Below are 14268 nucleotides of genomic sequence, written 5' to 3'. Positions count from 1 at the left end.
GGTCATTGGATTGTTATCAAATGACAAATTGTTATTGCTCATTTTATACTTATTCTAATAATAAAATAGAGGTGCCATTTGCCACCCAGCGCGGTGGGAGACTCGTTTTGAGGAAACTACGGTTATAGCTGACTGTCTGCCTTGCTGTGGTTACAGAGAGGTGTCTGTTTTATAGAATAAATCATCCACCGATGAGTTATTGATCCGGAAGAGCCGAATCTGTGAATATCTTTCTAACTTTACTAAAGTGACACAGAGCCCATGTGAAGCAATTCCTCCTCAGATGTGCGTGGTAACTGGTTACATTTCTTCAGTTAACTTTATTTGAGTAACTTTTTGAACAAAATGTACTTCTAGGAGTAGTTTTACTGCATTGTACTTCTTGCTTTTACATGAGTAAATATTATGAAGTATTGCTACACTAAAGTAAACTGTCTAGCTGCTGTATCCTAACTTACTGGTACATTAACACCTACATGGTGTGAAAGGCTGACTGGAGTGTAAAGACCTCTGGACTTGATAAAACTTTCAAGTACAGGCCATTTAGCAGTTTTATGTTGAACAACATTGTGTAGAAAAGTGTTTTTTCTGCCTGAATTTTGTACTTTGAAATTGTTGTTGTCATTTTTTTGTTTTAAATAAATTGACAAATAATAGATTTATCAATTTTTATCAAATTCTGGTATTTTAGTTATCATTGAAATACCAGAATTTGTACATAATATAATATGGCTCTAATAGGGATTTTATATCTAAAAGCAGCAAATAAAAGTATCAGCCACTAAAGGGGGGAGTTATCATATTCCTTGTGTTTACTGTCAATGTATGTGTTTGCTGAGGATAAAAACAACTATATTATTTAAATAACCTGTGTTATTTTGCAGTTTTCAAATCCATCCCTAACATGAAATTAGTTGATTCTGTAAATAAATATATTTCAGGAAATTATGTAACATCCAATATTTTGCCACAAAAATAAACTACACAGTTTGTCTTTCTGTTATTTCCTCTGTAGTAAACATAAAAAGGCAGACATATTTGAACATGGAAGAACGACACTGTTCCAAATAAATATGTCAAACTATATTTTATCACTGTAGATTATCTTAGTTATGGTTTCACCAAACACTCTTGGGTCATGTCCAATTAAAATGATGCCAATGTACATTTTTATTTTTAAATTTAGCAATGATTATTTGAACTAATGTCTGTACAATTTTTTACCTCATAATCTATTTTGGTTGTCAATAAAAGGATAAAAGCCCGATCTATGCCGACCTGTTTTATCTTCCAGCAGTTTTAATCTTCAGCAGTTGGACCTGATTGTTGCTTCAGTAAGATGCTGAAAGCTGTCATAAAAACCATGATCATGACATTGCTTTTAATAATATCAACTGAAGCCAGTATATTTTAACATAATTTTTATATAACTCATTATTCAAACGAAAATGTATTTTAAAACCAAATTGATTTTGACATTATTGTACTGTTTTTTAGTGTTTATTCTTTGCTGAGTGGAAATAATATTGTTAACCTGTCTAATTTATTGCTTTAGTTTTATATATAAAGAACATCTGATTATTTTAAATCATAGTATCCAAAATTATTATATATTAAAAAGGTTCTTGCATGAAGTTTGTCTCTATATACTCTCTTATAAAAAACATTCTTTACAAAAAATTAAAATATAATAGATCTCTAATTAGAGTCAAAGTGAACTTTTAGAGTCTGAAATGTTTATGGAGTTGAGGTCAGTGAGCAATTATATTATTTTATATAACATAATAGAATGTGTTCAGCAACATTTTAAAAAAAAGGAAATCATTAAATAAACACAACTTTAAAAAAAATTGTTGTTTCTCTAATGTCTATTTTAAAAGCCGTTAAGAAACAACTATTTTCTTAAGTTATTAAAATATAACAAATGGGTAAATGTGCTGCTCAGGAAGTGGATATCAAGCCTCATGAAGAAGTAAAATAAAAAGTTGACACTAAATATACACTGAATGTAAAAATATTAATTCGTATAATATTTTATATCAAATGATTACATTCTATAGAAATCTTAAAGAACCAACATTTTCTAGAGGATTTTTTAATGCAAATTAAAGTTATATATAAAACATATTGAAACTGTTATTGTTATGTTGTGATTCATCGTGCTTGTATACAAAAAAGGTGAAGGGGTGAATGAAATTATTTTGGTTTTATTTTCTCATCTAAAATCACAATCTTGTCTTTTTTCCAGTGACACACTCCCTGAAGTATTTCTACACGGGATCGTCTCAAGTCAAAAAGTTCCCGGAGTTTGTGGCTGTTGGTTTGGTTGACGATGTTCAGATTTTTCATTATGACAACAACACCCAGAGATGTGAACCCAAACAGGACTGGATGAAGAAGATCTCTGATGATGACTACTGGGAGAGCGAGACTGACATCCTTCATAGTTACCAGCAGAGCTTCAAAACCAACATTGAAATAGCAAAGTCACGCTTCACCAAAACTGGAGGTTTGTCTGTTTCTCACCGTTTATTTATGTTTTTGTTGTTTATAGCAACTATGACACAGAAACACACCAACAACAAAGAGACAATGAAGAGACTCCACTTAACAGTTTTTTAGCCATGAATAAATATAAAATAAAACAATTGCTAAAATTAAATTAACTTTATTTAAGGAGACTCTCCCTTTATGAACCTAAGAATTCTGAGTTAATCAATTCAAGGATTAATATAATTATTAAATATTTGTAAGGAAGTTCTTGTTTCATATTTTAGCTCTTTTTTTTAATTTTCAAATCTGTACTAAATGTTAGAGCAACAACTTTGATAAGGAGATAATTTATCACAATAAACATAATATAATATTTTGTAGAATCAACTTGAAAAGTGATTGCCTAACAGCCACTGGTACATAAAATAATAAACACAGTGTGTGATTTTGTTAAATATTATTCCAAACAATTTTATTAATTAACATAAATATACTGTAAAAAGGGCATCTTTATTGTTTACAGATAATAATTATTATAGCCTGGTGATGCTTTTAGTAGTTTAGAGTTTTATTATCTGTCAATATTGTATTTCTCTGATTTTATTAGATAATCTGTCTGGTTTGTAAAGATGGAGGATTTCCACTCATGATTAATTTCTGCTTCAGTTCGCTGGAAACCTTGAAGCTAAACTTTATTAATTAGTGTCAACAGAACATTGTGAACAATCTGTCTGTCCTGACGTCCACAGAGCGATGTTCTGTTCATGGAAACTATATTTTAAATTTCCCAATAAAATTAATATAATTAAGAGACACAGCTAACACAATATGACTGAACATGTTTGAAAAATAAAAGACTTGGTTTAAGAAGCTCAGACTATCAGAGTGATCAGGAACAGATTTTATCACAGAGTCATCAGGTTAATTGTTGCTGCAAACACAGATGAAGATCAGCTGAAATGTTCCTGACTGAGAGGAGCTGACCGAGCAGAAAGATCAGAGCTACTGCTGGAGAATAGAGACTAGAAGCTGAAGCTGCAGAGTGAGAACCTGGACCTGAACGGTCCTTCAGAGAACAGAACCAGTGGTTTATAACGTCTCCTATCAGGCTGGTAAACCAGCTGTCTGTGGATCCACACGATGTAAAACTAAGTTAATACATAAATGATGAGATCAAAATGTTCAAAAGTCCACAACGTTCATCTTCATCATTTTAAGTTAAACTACCTTCAATCAGGGGAGATAAACTGCAGACAGTAAATCTGAACATGATGAAGGTTTCTATGGATGATGAAAAATAACCTAACTTTTTGTCTGCCGTTTCTCTTTAAGATGTCTGTGTTGTTGAACAACGATGTTCAAAGATTCAAAAACAAAATCTCAGTTCAGTATTCTGCATGCTTTGTCTTTAGGTGTCCATGTTTTCCAGCAAATGTACGGCTGTGAGTGGGATGATGAGACCAAGGAGGTTACTGGCTACTTCCAGTATGGCTATGATGGAGAAGACTTCCTAATGATGGACATGAAGGAAAACAGATGGATCACTCCAAAACAACAGGCTGAAATGACTAAAGACAGATGGAACAATAACAGAGCTCTGCTGGAGAGGGACAAGAACTACTTCAACCAGAGATGTCCTGAATGGCTGAAGAAGTATGTCGACTATGGGAGGAGCTCTCTGATGAGAACAGGTATAATCACATATTCAGATTTTTCTTTGTATAGAGAGAATTACCCAGAGGTAATTTTCTAACACTTGTCTAAACACTGATTTATCCACCACATTGTTGACTAAATGACTCAGTTCGGTTTGTGTATCTGACGCTGGTCTCCACCTCTGAAACATTTCAAGTTATTTACTTTTTTATTTGACACAAATCATTATAACCAGTTTATATTTGAACCTCTTGTGTCTCCATCTACAGATCTTCCATCAGTCTCCTTCCTCCAGAAGTCTTCCTCGTCTCCAGTCAGCTGCCACGCTACAGGTTTCTACCCCGACAAAGCAAAGATGTTCTGGAGGAAAGATGGAAAGGAGATTCATGATGGTGTGGTCAAAGGAGAGATCCTCCCTAACAATGATGGGACCTTCCAGATGAGCGTTGACATCGATCTGTCATCTGTTGCACCTGAAGACTGGAACAAGTATGAATGTGTGTTTCAGCTCTCTGGAGTCAAAGAAGATATCGTCCATAGACTGGAGAAAACAGGAACCAGGAGCAATGAATGTAAGTATCATTGTTCGGTCTGCTCTGTTTGTCTTTTTAGATTCACAGATTGGCTGACCAGCATTTTTACTTGGGATGATAATAAAAGCATATATAAAATTAAAATGTAATTTTCTGCTATCACAATTTGCTTCAGTTGTTTGGACTTAATTTTGTTGATAGTGTCAATAAAAACTTTCAACTTTATTAATTTTGAGGGTTTTAGTTTATGTTAGACTCCAACCATTCAATGCATTCATTTAATTACCAGCTTTATAAAACTTAAAAAAAAATCTGTGTGCATTTATTAGCAACTCGCTATTATAGTAACTGAAAATAAATACATATATGCACAGAAATCAGAAAAGAGAAAAAGATGAATAAAACTAAAACCTGGTTATGATGTTCAGATAAACTGAGATAAACACAAACAAACCTGTAACTCTGCTGGAGTCTGACCTGGTTTGTCTTCTCAACAGCAAATGGCAACATGTGGATCATTGTTGTTGTTGTTGCTGTGGCTGTTCTTGGTGTCATTGGTGTGGTTGGTTTCATCATCTACAAAAAGAAGAACGGTGAGAAACGGATATTTTCTTTTCCTGTAGTTTAATTATTGACCTTTAGTCAGAGAGAATCAGTAACATGTTGGTGTGTAGTTATTTTGTTTTATATTTTACCTGGGTTTAGAGCAAGAAAGACTTCCAGGTCTAATGGGGTCTGAATTTAGATTTGGGCAAAAGTAAAAAAAACTTATATAATAATAATAATACATTGGATTTGTAAAGCACTTTATATTTTTACAAATACCAAAGTGCTACATAGTAAAATGAGTAAGTGCTAAATAAAAACACACGGAGAGTATGAAAAATAAAAAAGTCAAAAAGATTAAATAAACAAAGACAATAAGTAAAAGGCATGAGTTCAATTAAAGGCTCTCCTAAAAAGGTGGGTTTTAAGGCCACATTGAAAAGCATCCACTGTCTGTGGGAGCATTCCACAGCCTGGGAGCAGCTGAGCAGAAAGCCTGATCTCCCATTGTACGGAGCTTCATCCTTGGTTGTTTCAGCAGATATGTTGTGGTAGATCTGAGGTTGTGTGTTGAGGTCTTTGGGGTGAGAAGTTCCTTGAGTTATGGTGGGGTACCATGGATGTACTGGTGGGTAAGGAAGGACTGGTGGGACAGGAAGCCAGTGAAGTGATTTCAGGATGGGGTGATGTGGTCATGTTTGCCCACCCCCATCAGGATCTAAGAAGCGCTGTTTTGTATGGACTGCAGCTTCTGAAGGCTTTTCTCAGGAATCCCAGTGAGGAGCGCATTGCAGTAGTCCAGCCTGGAGGAGACAAAAGCACAAACAAGCTTTTCTGCATCTGCAGGAGTGAGTGTGGGACGAAGTTTGGCAATGTTTCTGAGGTGGAAGAACAAGGTCTTGCAGAGGTGTTTGATGTGAGCCTCAAAGGTCAGATGAGTCAATTTTAACACCCAGGTTAGTGGCAGATGTTGAGAGGGGGAGAGTTTGTCCAGACTAAGATGGACTCAATCTTGGAGCTGTTTAGCTGAAGAAAGTTTTGCTTCATAAACGCCTTTACCTCCTCTAGGCAGGTGGTCACAGTTGATGATGGCAGAGGAGCAGAGGATGTTGGGTTTGTCCTGAGGTAGAGCTGAGTGTCATCAGCATAGCAATGGAATGAAACCCCATGCTGGGTGATGACATGGCCAAGAGGGAGCATGTACAGATTAAAAAAGTGGGACTGAGCACTGAGGGACACTACAGGTGACGTTGTGAGCCTGGGATTTAGCCTTTCTCAAGGTGACATACTCAGTTCTTCCAGTGAGGTATGATGCAGTCATAGACAGACTCAGAGACACCAGTAGTGGAGTTTAGACGATAGAGGAGGATGTTGTGATCCACAGTGTCGAACGCTGCAGTCAAGTCAATGAGGATGAGGAGAGATGGAGAGCCAGAGGTTGCTGTCATCAACAGGTTATTTGTGACCCTGACCAGGACTGTTTCTGTGCTGTGGCCTGTGTAGAAACCAGACTGAAATTTTTCAAACAGGTAGTGTTGTTTTAGATGGTCCTGAAGCTGAGCGGCAACTACTTTTTCCAGCAACGTTTTCGCTGTGAGATGACAAAGAAACAGCAGAGAGGTTGGGAGATCCCAAGCTGTGGGTCGGCAGTCAGGACAGGCAGTGTGGAAAAACTTGATAGCAGGGAGCAGATGGTGTCTACTTTTTTGTTGAAAAAGGTGATAAAATAGTTGTACCTCTCTTCTGTGTTTTCTGTATGAGAGTGAGTTTGAGGAAGTAATTTATGGTTAAATCATGAAATAAGTGCCAGAAAATGTAAACAGAAATCAAAGATGAAAAGGTATGAATTAAGTTCATCCTTTTTATCAGTTGAGATATTGTGGTAGTAATATAAGTGTGCAGAAAGTGTTCAGTCCAGTTACCAATAGTAAAATGGTAACTGGACTGAACATCTATGGCACTTTCTAGTCATACTGATCACTCAAAGCACATGCATTTAATCTAAAGAGTCTTTAAACATCTGAGCTGTTCATGCTGCTGTTTGATGAATCTCAACAGAAAAGAAGCTCAGTTTGTTAGTATTAGTATTAGTTAATCAGCATTCATTATAATTTCCAAACAGAACCTCTCTGTCATGCATCAGCAGCTCCTCTGTATTTGAGTTTGTTAATAACAGATGAGAATCTGATCATTTCTAATTGTAAATAAACAACAACTAAATGACATGATCACACTAAAACCAGAATTACCAAATCCCCTGAACTAATGTATTATTTAAAAATATTCCGTGGCTTGCCTGGTAATTGACGGTAATTGATGGGTCCTAATTTACAGACAGGCTGACTTCTTGTCTTCACATCTTTTTAAGACAATTTTGGCTTAAACCAGTTACAGATGTTTAAAACTTTCTCACTTTCAAACCAAATATCAAAATTAGCCTTGATGTCCATGAAACATTTGTTTAGATGTATTTGGATCTAAAAATGCCTCCTGGGTTTTTTGTGTAGTAATGAGGCAGAATTAATAGTATTTTTTTAAGGCAAGATCTAAAGTTCTTTCTTTGTCTGTTTCAGCCAAGCGTCCACCTTCTCGTAAGTACAGCCACTCTCTACTCTGATCTGATTTTATTCTTAGCTCTGTTTTGTAAAAGTGGTGCTGGAGATTTTATAACAATATTTTCTGTACATTTTACACCAGTTCATAGCAGAACATTTATTCACACACTTTTCTTAACGCTACAGCTGTGGAGAACGCTAGACCCCTAGAGGAAACCAAGTTTCTCCCAGAAGCCTGAAAAAACAAACAGATGAACACAAAAACGTAGGTTTATCAATGTTTAACAAAGCTGTGTTTAATAAAACAAGACCTGTACGTAACATTTTTATGACCTGTAATAACTGGAGGCATATGTGATCAGGTTTTGTTCATTTAAATGGGACATTTGATGCCATGAAGAAGTTTATGGTGTTTTTATAATTTCATAAATTTTTAGAATTAAATAGAACGACTCCTGGCAAAAATAGGGAAACTACTTTTGGAGGGTGGTCAGTAAGTTTTACTTTTAAAGGAAAATATGGAAATGACAAATTATTTTGTTTAGAAGCCAAACGTTCAAAATTTATAAAACACAAATTAAAATAGACTTGTTATTATTAATATAAAATATTTATTGATCATAGGGAATAATTTAATGTTGAAAAAGAAAATCATAGAATTTTAACTTAAACTTGCTTTTCTAAAAATGTAAAATGAGGCTGCGGTTAATGGAGGGAGCTTCCAGTTCTTAACGAGCTGCTAAATCTAGTTCAATAACAGTAAAATAGCTGCTAGAAATATGTCGGTTGAAACAATATATTGTAAATAATTCACAAAGCTAAATTAATAGAATAGAAGAAATGAAAATAAACAAAAACAGGAGTAACCATTTCAATTTGAATCAATTCTGTTTTTGAATTTATCTTTAGGTCACTGGGTTCTGTAGGTTTTGAAGGGACATCATTTAGTTTAACTAAATTAAATGAATTAAATTATGGCTCTTTTTTTAACCAAATCTTTGTTTTCTTTTTCTTTGTAGGTGCATGAAGTTTACATTGGACACACAACACCATTTTGTCATTAATCTCATATTTTAAGAGATGTCTTATGTATATGTATATAGCAGTATATGTATATAGTGTGTATATATTGTATATACCTAACTGACTTTGTAAAGAGCCTTGAGATGACTTATGTTGTGAACTGGTGCTATACAAATAAAATGTAATAAAATTTTTAAACATCCATTAAGCTTCTAAAGTAATTGGTTCATATATTTTTTCAAAGTTTGGAAAGATTATTATAGTTACTCTTCTCTCAGCGTGGTCCTTTGCTTTCCAAATTTGTGGAAATTAAGAAAACTGCCTGGCAACTGATGACTAGCTCAGTGCAGCCTTAATTTTGTTCTAAGACGAATGGCTTTTGTGTCTAAAAACTTTTTTAATAAAGCCTGAACATATCGTAAATTTATGAATTAATTGATTATGTAATAAGATTAAAAATACTGTGTACAGCAAGACAAGACGTTCTGGCAGAGAGAGGATGAAAGAGGCAGGGTGTCCCTGCCCATCAAAGTTGGCAGGGATACGCAGGAATGGGAGGGGAGGTGTCTGTGTTCAGGATGGGGGGGGGGGGGGGTAGCAGCAGCTAGCTTGGTTTGCCATATTCATTAATGGAGAGTTATCAGTTATGCTGGTAGGTTGAGGGAAGCTTGTGGAGCCCAGCAGGCCAGAAACTTATCAGTCTCAGCTGATGGCTCAAGATGCTGACTCAGTGATGCCAGAACCCGATGCTGCAGAGGCCGTGGAGGACAGGATAGATACAGTTATGTATTATATTTATCTCCTGCTTTGTAATCAAGGCGGGATCACCATCAGCTTCGTGCATCATGATTCATCTGTAATGTGGACACAAGGCCTGGTTGACCTTCTCTTTGCTCTGACTGCAGCAGGTTTCAATACTAAGGAAGACAGACAGGAAGGTTCCAGCAACCACAGTGAACTTAGTTCTAGGTTGGACAGTGGACATTGGCGCTCTGTGGCTTCAGCGACTCTGCCTCCTGTACAAGTCTACACAGGGAGGCTGATCCAGGACTGCCGCTCTGTCTGCTCGCTGCTGAAGCCGTGGAGCATGAATATTCAATGTCCAACCTAATGTTAACTTCACCGCGATCTCACAGCAGCCCCATACCAGCTGCTATATATATATATATAATTTTAGTGTGGGAGGTTCCATGGCTAAATTGGACCAGCCTGGTGGCCAATCTTCATTAATTGCACATTGAACCAATAAGAGCAGAGTGTGAAGGTCCAATTAGCAGGGTAAGAGCACAGTTTTGCTTAAAATATTGCAATGCACACAACATTATGGGTGACATACCAGAGTTCAAAAGAGGACAAATTGTTGGTGCACGTCTTGCTGGCGCATCTGTGACCAAGACAGCAAGTCTTTGTGATTTATCAAGAGCTACGGTATCCAGGGTAATGTCAGCATACCACCAAGAAGGACGAACCACATCCAACAGGATTAACTGTGGACGCAAGAGGAAGCTGTCTGAAAGGGATGTTCGGGTGCTAACCCGGATTGTATCCAAAAAACCACGGCTGCCCAAATCATGGCAGAATTAAATGTGCACCTCAACTCTCCTGTTTCCACCAAAACTGTCCGTCGGGAGCTCCACAGGGTCAATATCCACGGCCGGGCTGCTATAGCCAAACCTTTGGTCACTCATGCCAATGCCAAACGTCGGTTTCAGTGGTGCAAGGAGCGCAAATCTTGGGCTGTGGACAATTTGAAAAATGTATTGTTCTCTGATGAGTCCACCTTTACTGTTTTCCCCACATCCGGGAGAGTTACGGTGTGGAGAAGCTCCAAAGAAGCGTACCACTCAGACTGTTGCATGCCCAGAGTGAAGCATGGGGGTGGATCAGTGATGGTTTGGGCTGCCATATCATGGCATTCCCTTGGCCCCATACTTGTGCTAGATGGGCGCGCCACTGCCAAGGACTACCGAACCATTCTGGAGGACCATGTGCATCCAGTGGTTCAAACATTGTATCCTGAAGGAGGCGCCGTGTATCAGGATGACAATGCACCAATACACACAGGAAGACTGGTGAAAGATTGGTTTGATGAACATGAAAGTGAAGTTGAACATCTCCCATGGCCTGCACAGTCACCAGATCTAAATATTATTGAGCCACTTTGGGGTGTTTTGGAGGAGCGAGTCAGGAAACATTTTCCTCCACCAGCATCACGTCGTGACCTGGCCACTGTCCTGCAAGAAGAATGCCTTAAAATCCCTCTGACCACTGTGCAGGACTTGTATATGTCATTCCCATGGGATGGGTTGGATAAATTGTCCAACCCGTCCTACCAACCGCCCGCCCGCCCGCCTGCCTGCCTGTCTGTCTGTCTCAGAATCTGAATAACGATTATTGCCAATTGGCTTACACTTACAAGGAATTTGACTTGGTGTTGATGGTGCAGACAAATATATATGTATACAGAATCTACAGCTATATACACTCAGTAAACTGCGTTAATGTAACGCAGAAGCTTGTAAGTCCTGAACGGGGCAGAGAGACAGTGTCCAGTGTCCTGGGCAGCTCTTGGCCTTATTCATAAGGCCGGTAGCAGATGGGAAAAAACTGTTCTTGTGGCGTGAGGTTCTGGTCCTGATGGACCGCAGCCTCCTGCCAGAGGGAAGTGACTGAAATAGTCTGTGACTGGTGTGAAGGGATCAGCCACAATCTTCCTGCAGCCTCAGAGTCCTGGAGGCGTACCTGGAGAGATGGGAGATTGCAGCCAATCACCTTCTCTGCAGACCGGATGACACGCTGCAGTCTGCTCTGGTCCTTAGCGGTGGCACCAGCGTACCAGATGGTGATGGAGGAGGTGAGGATGGACTCAATGATGGAGGAGTAGAACTGCACCATCATTGTCCTTGGCAGGTTGAATTTCTTCAGCTGCCTTCTTCAGGAAGAACATCCTCTGCTGGGCTTTCTTGGTGAGGGAGTTGATGTTCAGCTCCCACTTTAGGTCCTGGGAGATGATAGTTCCCAGGAAGCGGAAAGACTCCACAGTGTCAATGGTGGAGTCACAGAGGGTGATGGGGGTAGCTGGGGCTGAGTTCTTCCTGAAGTCCACAACCATCTCCACTGTTTTTACAGCTTTGAGCTCCAGGTTGTTCTCCCTGCACCAGGTCACCAGATGGTCAGCCTCCCACCTGTAGGCGGACCCATCACCATCAGAGATGAGTCCCATGAGAGTGGTGTCGTCAGGAACTTCAGGAGCTTCACAGACTGATGACTGGAGGTGCAGCTGGTGAGCAGAGGAGAAAGGCTTGTAATTTGTTTTCTGCCTAAGCCCTTTCCAGACAGACACAGACTCGTTGGCTGAAAACCGGTTTTGCAGCTTCTCTGAATACAGCCGTTTAGCCTCTTATTTTGTATCTTTGAATCTTTAGAATTCCTCTAAACAATTATTATGATAACAAGAAATTTATTCCTAAGAATTGTATGTTCATTCTTTACAACCTAAATATGCAAATACCAGGCGCCTCAGAGATGTTTGCCTGTAAGCCATTTTAAAGCAGAATGTAGTACGGCACAAAATGGCATCACGGCTGCTGCACCTTTATTACCTGTTACAACTTGTTTCCCTGTGCGAATCAGATAAAACAGATATGTTTAGGAGCAAAACAAAACAACGCATAACTTCATCCTGAAGAATCATGAGCATTCTGCCCAGGACCAGTGTCACAGTCAGGCTTTTATTTCAGGTGAGGCAGAGGGGGCCAAGGCTAGCTCAAGAGGGTCCACAGATTATGACAGGGGTCTACAGCCTGCAGCACTAGAGCTACACTCTTTGGCCCCTCTGCTGTGCCTCTTAATTATGACAGAAATCACTCTTTTTTGTGAACATCCAAGCATGTGTAAGCATGTGATTGTGAAATCAGTTCCAAATTAACTAATTATTGTCACTTTACATTTTAGGAGGAACAGTTTTCACCAGCTTCATATTACTAACCTGTAAACATAAATAGCTTCAGTGAATAAAGGGACAACCGCCGTCTTCTTCCCCAAACTTCTCAATATGGGGCGGTGCTCCTGACTCTAGGTCTCCTGGTGAAACGCTGTCTACATTTTAGTTACTTTTTTCCCCTCTTTGATTTAATATTAATAATAGAACTTTATTGATCTCACAATGGAGAAATTCCCCTCTGCATCTTAACCCATCCCCTTGGGGAGCAGTGGGCTGCCACTGTGCGGTGCCTGGGGAGTAATTGGGGGTTAAGGGTCTTGCTCAGGGACCCAGAATGGCAGCTTGTGAGAGTTGAACTCAGAACCTCTGGGACCAAAGCTCTGTGCTCTAACCACTAGGGCATTTTGGTCAATTTCAGGCTAAAAAAAACACATATATAATGCATTGCAGTACTAATAATTTATGTGGTGGCTTATACTCGACTATGTAAAAAGGTGATGATTAAAATCTCCCACTTTGTGGTGTATCACATTTGCTTTCAGTTAAAAGAGCTTAGGTGGTGGGCATCTTAGTGAGTGACTTATTCTTAAATAAAAGGACAAGATGATCCAGATTAAGACAGCTCTGAGAGCAAATCTATTGGTCACACACAAGCCATCATAAGTAAAAACAAGCAATATAAACATTTTGTTGTTCAATTTTGTCAGTTATTTTTCCTGAGGGTCATAATGGTTACCTCACAATATACCTCTGAGACAAATGTCTCCCTTTCCTTTAATTTTTACTGTTATGAGTCGTTTTTCCTCAGGTGATTTGCTTGGAGTTGAGGTTGTGGAGAGTTTAACTCCAAGTTGATAGTTCCATAATGTAGCCATAATCTTAGCTTTTAGCTGCTCTTTTCTTTTTCAACAGATGTTAGTGTTCATGGAAGCCGTTTTGATATTTTGGTGAAGCGTTTTATATATAACATCTGTAAGGGTGCTGCGGATGTGCCTGGGCTGGGCACTGCATTTTTTTCCTCTCCCTTCTCCACAGGTGGTGGCTGATGAGTGAGAGGTGCTGCTCACAGGTGTTCGGCCTTATCTGGTAGGACTCAGTAGGTTTCTTCCTTCATCTGAGAAAACGATTAATCGCCTTTTCCCAGATTGTACCTGCTCCGGTTCCTGCTCTTGAGACCCCTACCTATTCCCCTGGACCAGCCGGAGGCATAAGCAAACTAAGCGGCTGCGTTTTTCTCCGTTTCAGATTGCCACCTTCTTCGCTTTGCTCCCTGACGCCCGGAGGGCTCTCTGCACGTTCTGTATCTTTTTCTTAATAACTTACTTTAAAACTTGGATCTCTGCCTCCTCAGTGTGTTCTGCACACATGTGCAGGGAGAACATGCAAAATGAACCAAGGCCGATTCGAATCCAGAACCTTCTTGCTGCAAGGCAACAGCACCACTGTGCAGCCCTATAGATATGTGTGTGCAGGCCAGCTGACAGCATTGCCAGGGCTGGGAGGACTCTCATCCATTCTG

At 38.9% G+C, this 14268-nt stretch overlaps 1 protein-coding gene across 1 annotated transcript in view; it reads left to right on the top strand.

The window, feature by feature from the left end:
* LOC118565396 (H-2 class I histocompatibility antigen, Q9 alpha chain-like) overlaps nt 1-8882 on the top strand; it is a 56926-nt gene extending 48044 nt beyond the window's left edge. Inside the window, exons 3-8 of the mRNA XM_036145817.1 lie at nt 3906-4184; nt 4419-4721; nt 5180-5275; nt 7802-7819; nt 7970-8048; nt 8803-8882. Of these exons, the coding sequence (XP_036001710.1) occupies nt 3906-4184; nt 4419-4721; nt 5180-5275; nt 7802-7819; nt 7970-8022 (749 nt within the window). The 3' untranslated portion in view covers nt 8023-8048; nt 8803-8882. The remainder of the gene's footprint in view (nt 1-3905; nt 4185-4418; nt 4722-5179; nt 5276-7801; nt 7820-7969; nt 8049-8802) is intronic.
* Nucleotides 8883-14268: the final 5386 nt, after the last annotated feature.

The sequence above is a fragment of the Fundulus heteroclitus genome, chromosome 13 (genome assembly GCF_011125445.2).
Source record: "Fundulus heteroclitus isolate FHET01 chromosome 13, MU-UCD_Fhet_4.1, whole genome shotgun sequence".
Lineage (NCBI taxonomy): Eukaryota > Metazoa > Chordata > Actinopteri > Cyprinodontiformes > Fundulidae > Fundulus > Fundulus heteroclitus.
Note: the sequence above shows the minus strand (reverse complement) of the source record. Positions and strands in the feature narration are given on the sequence as shown.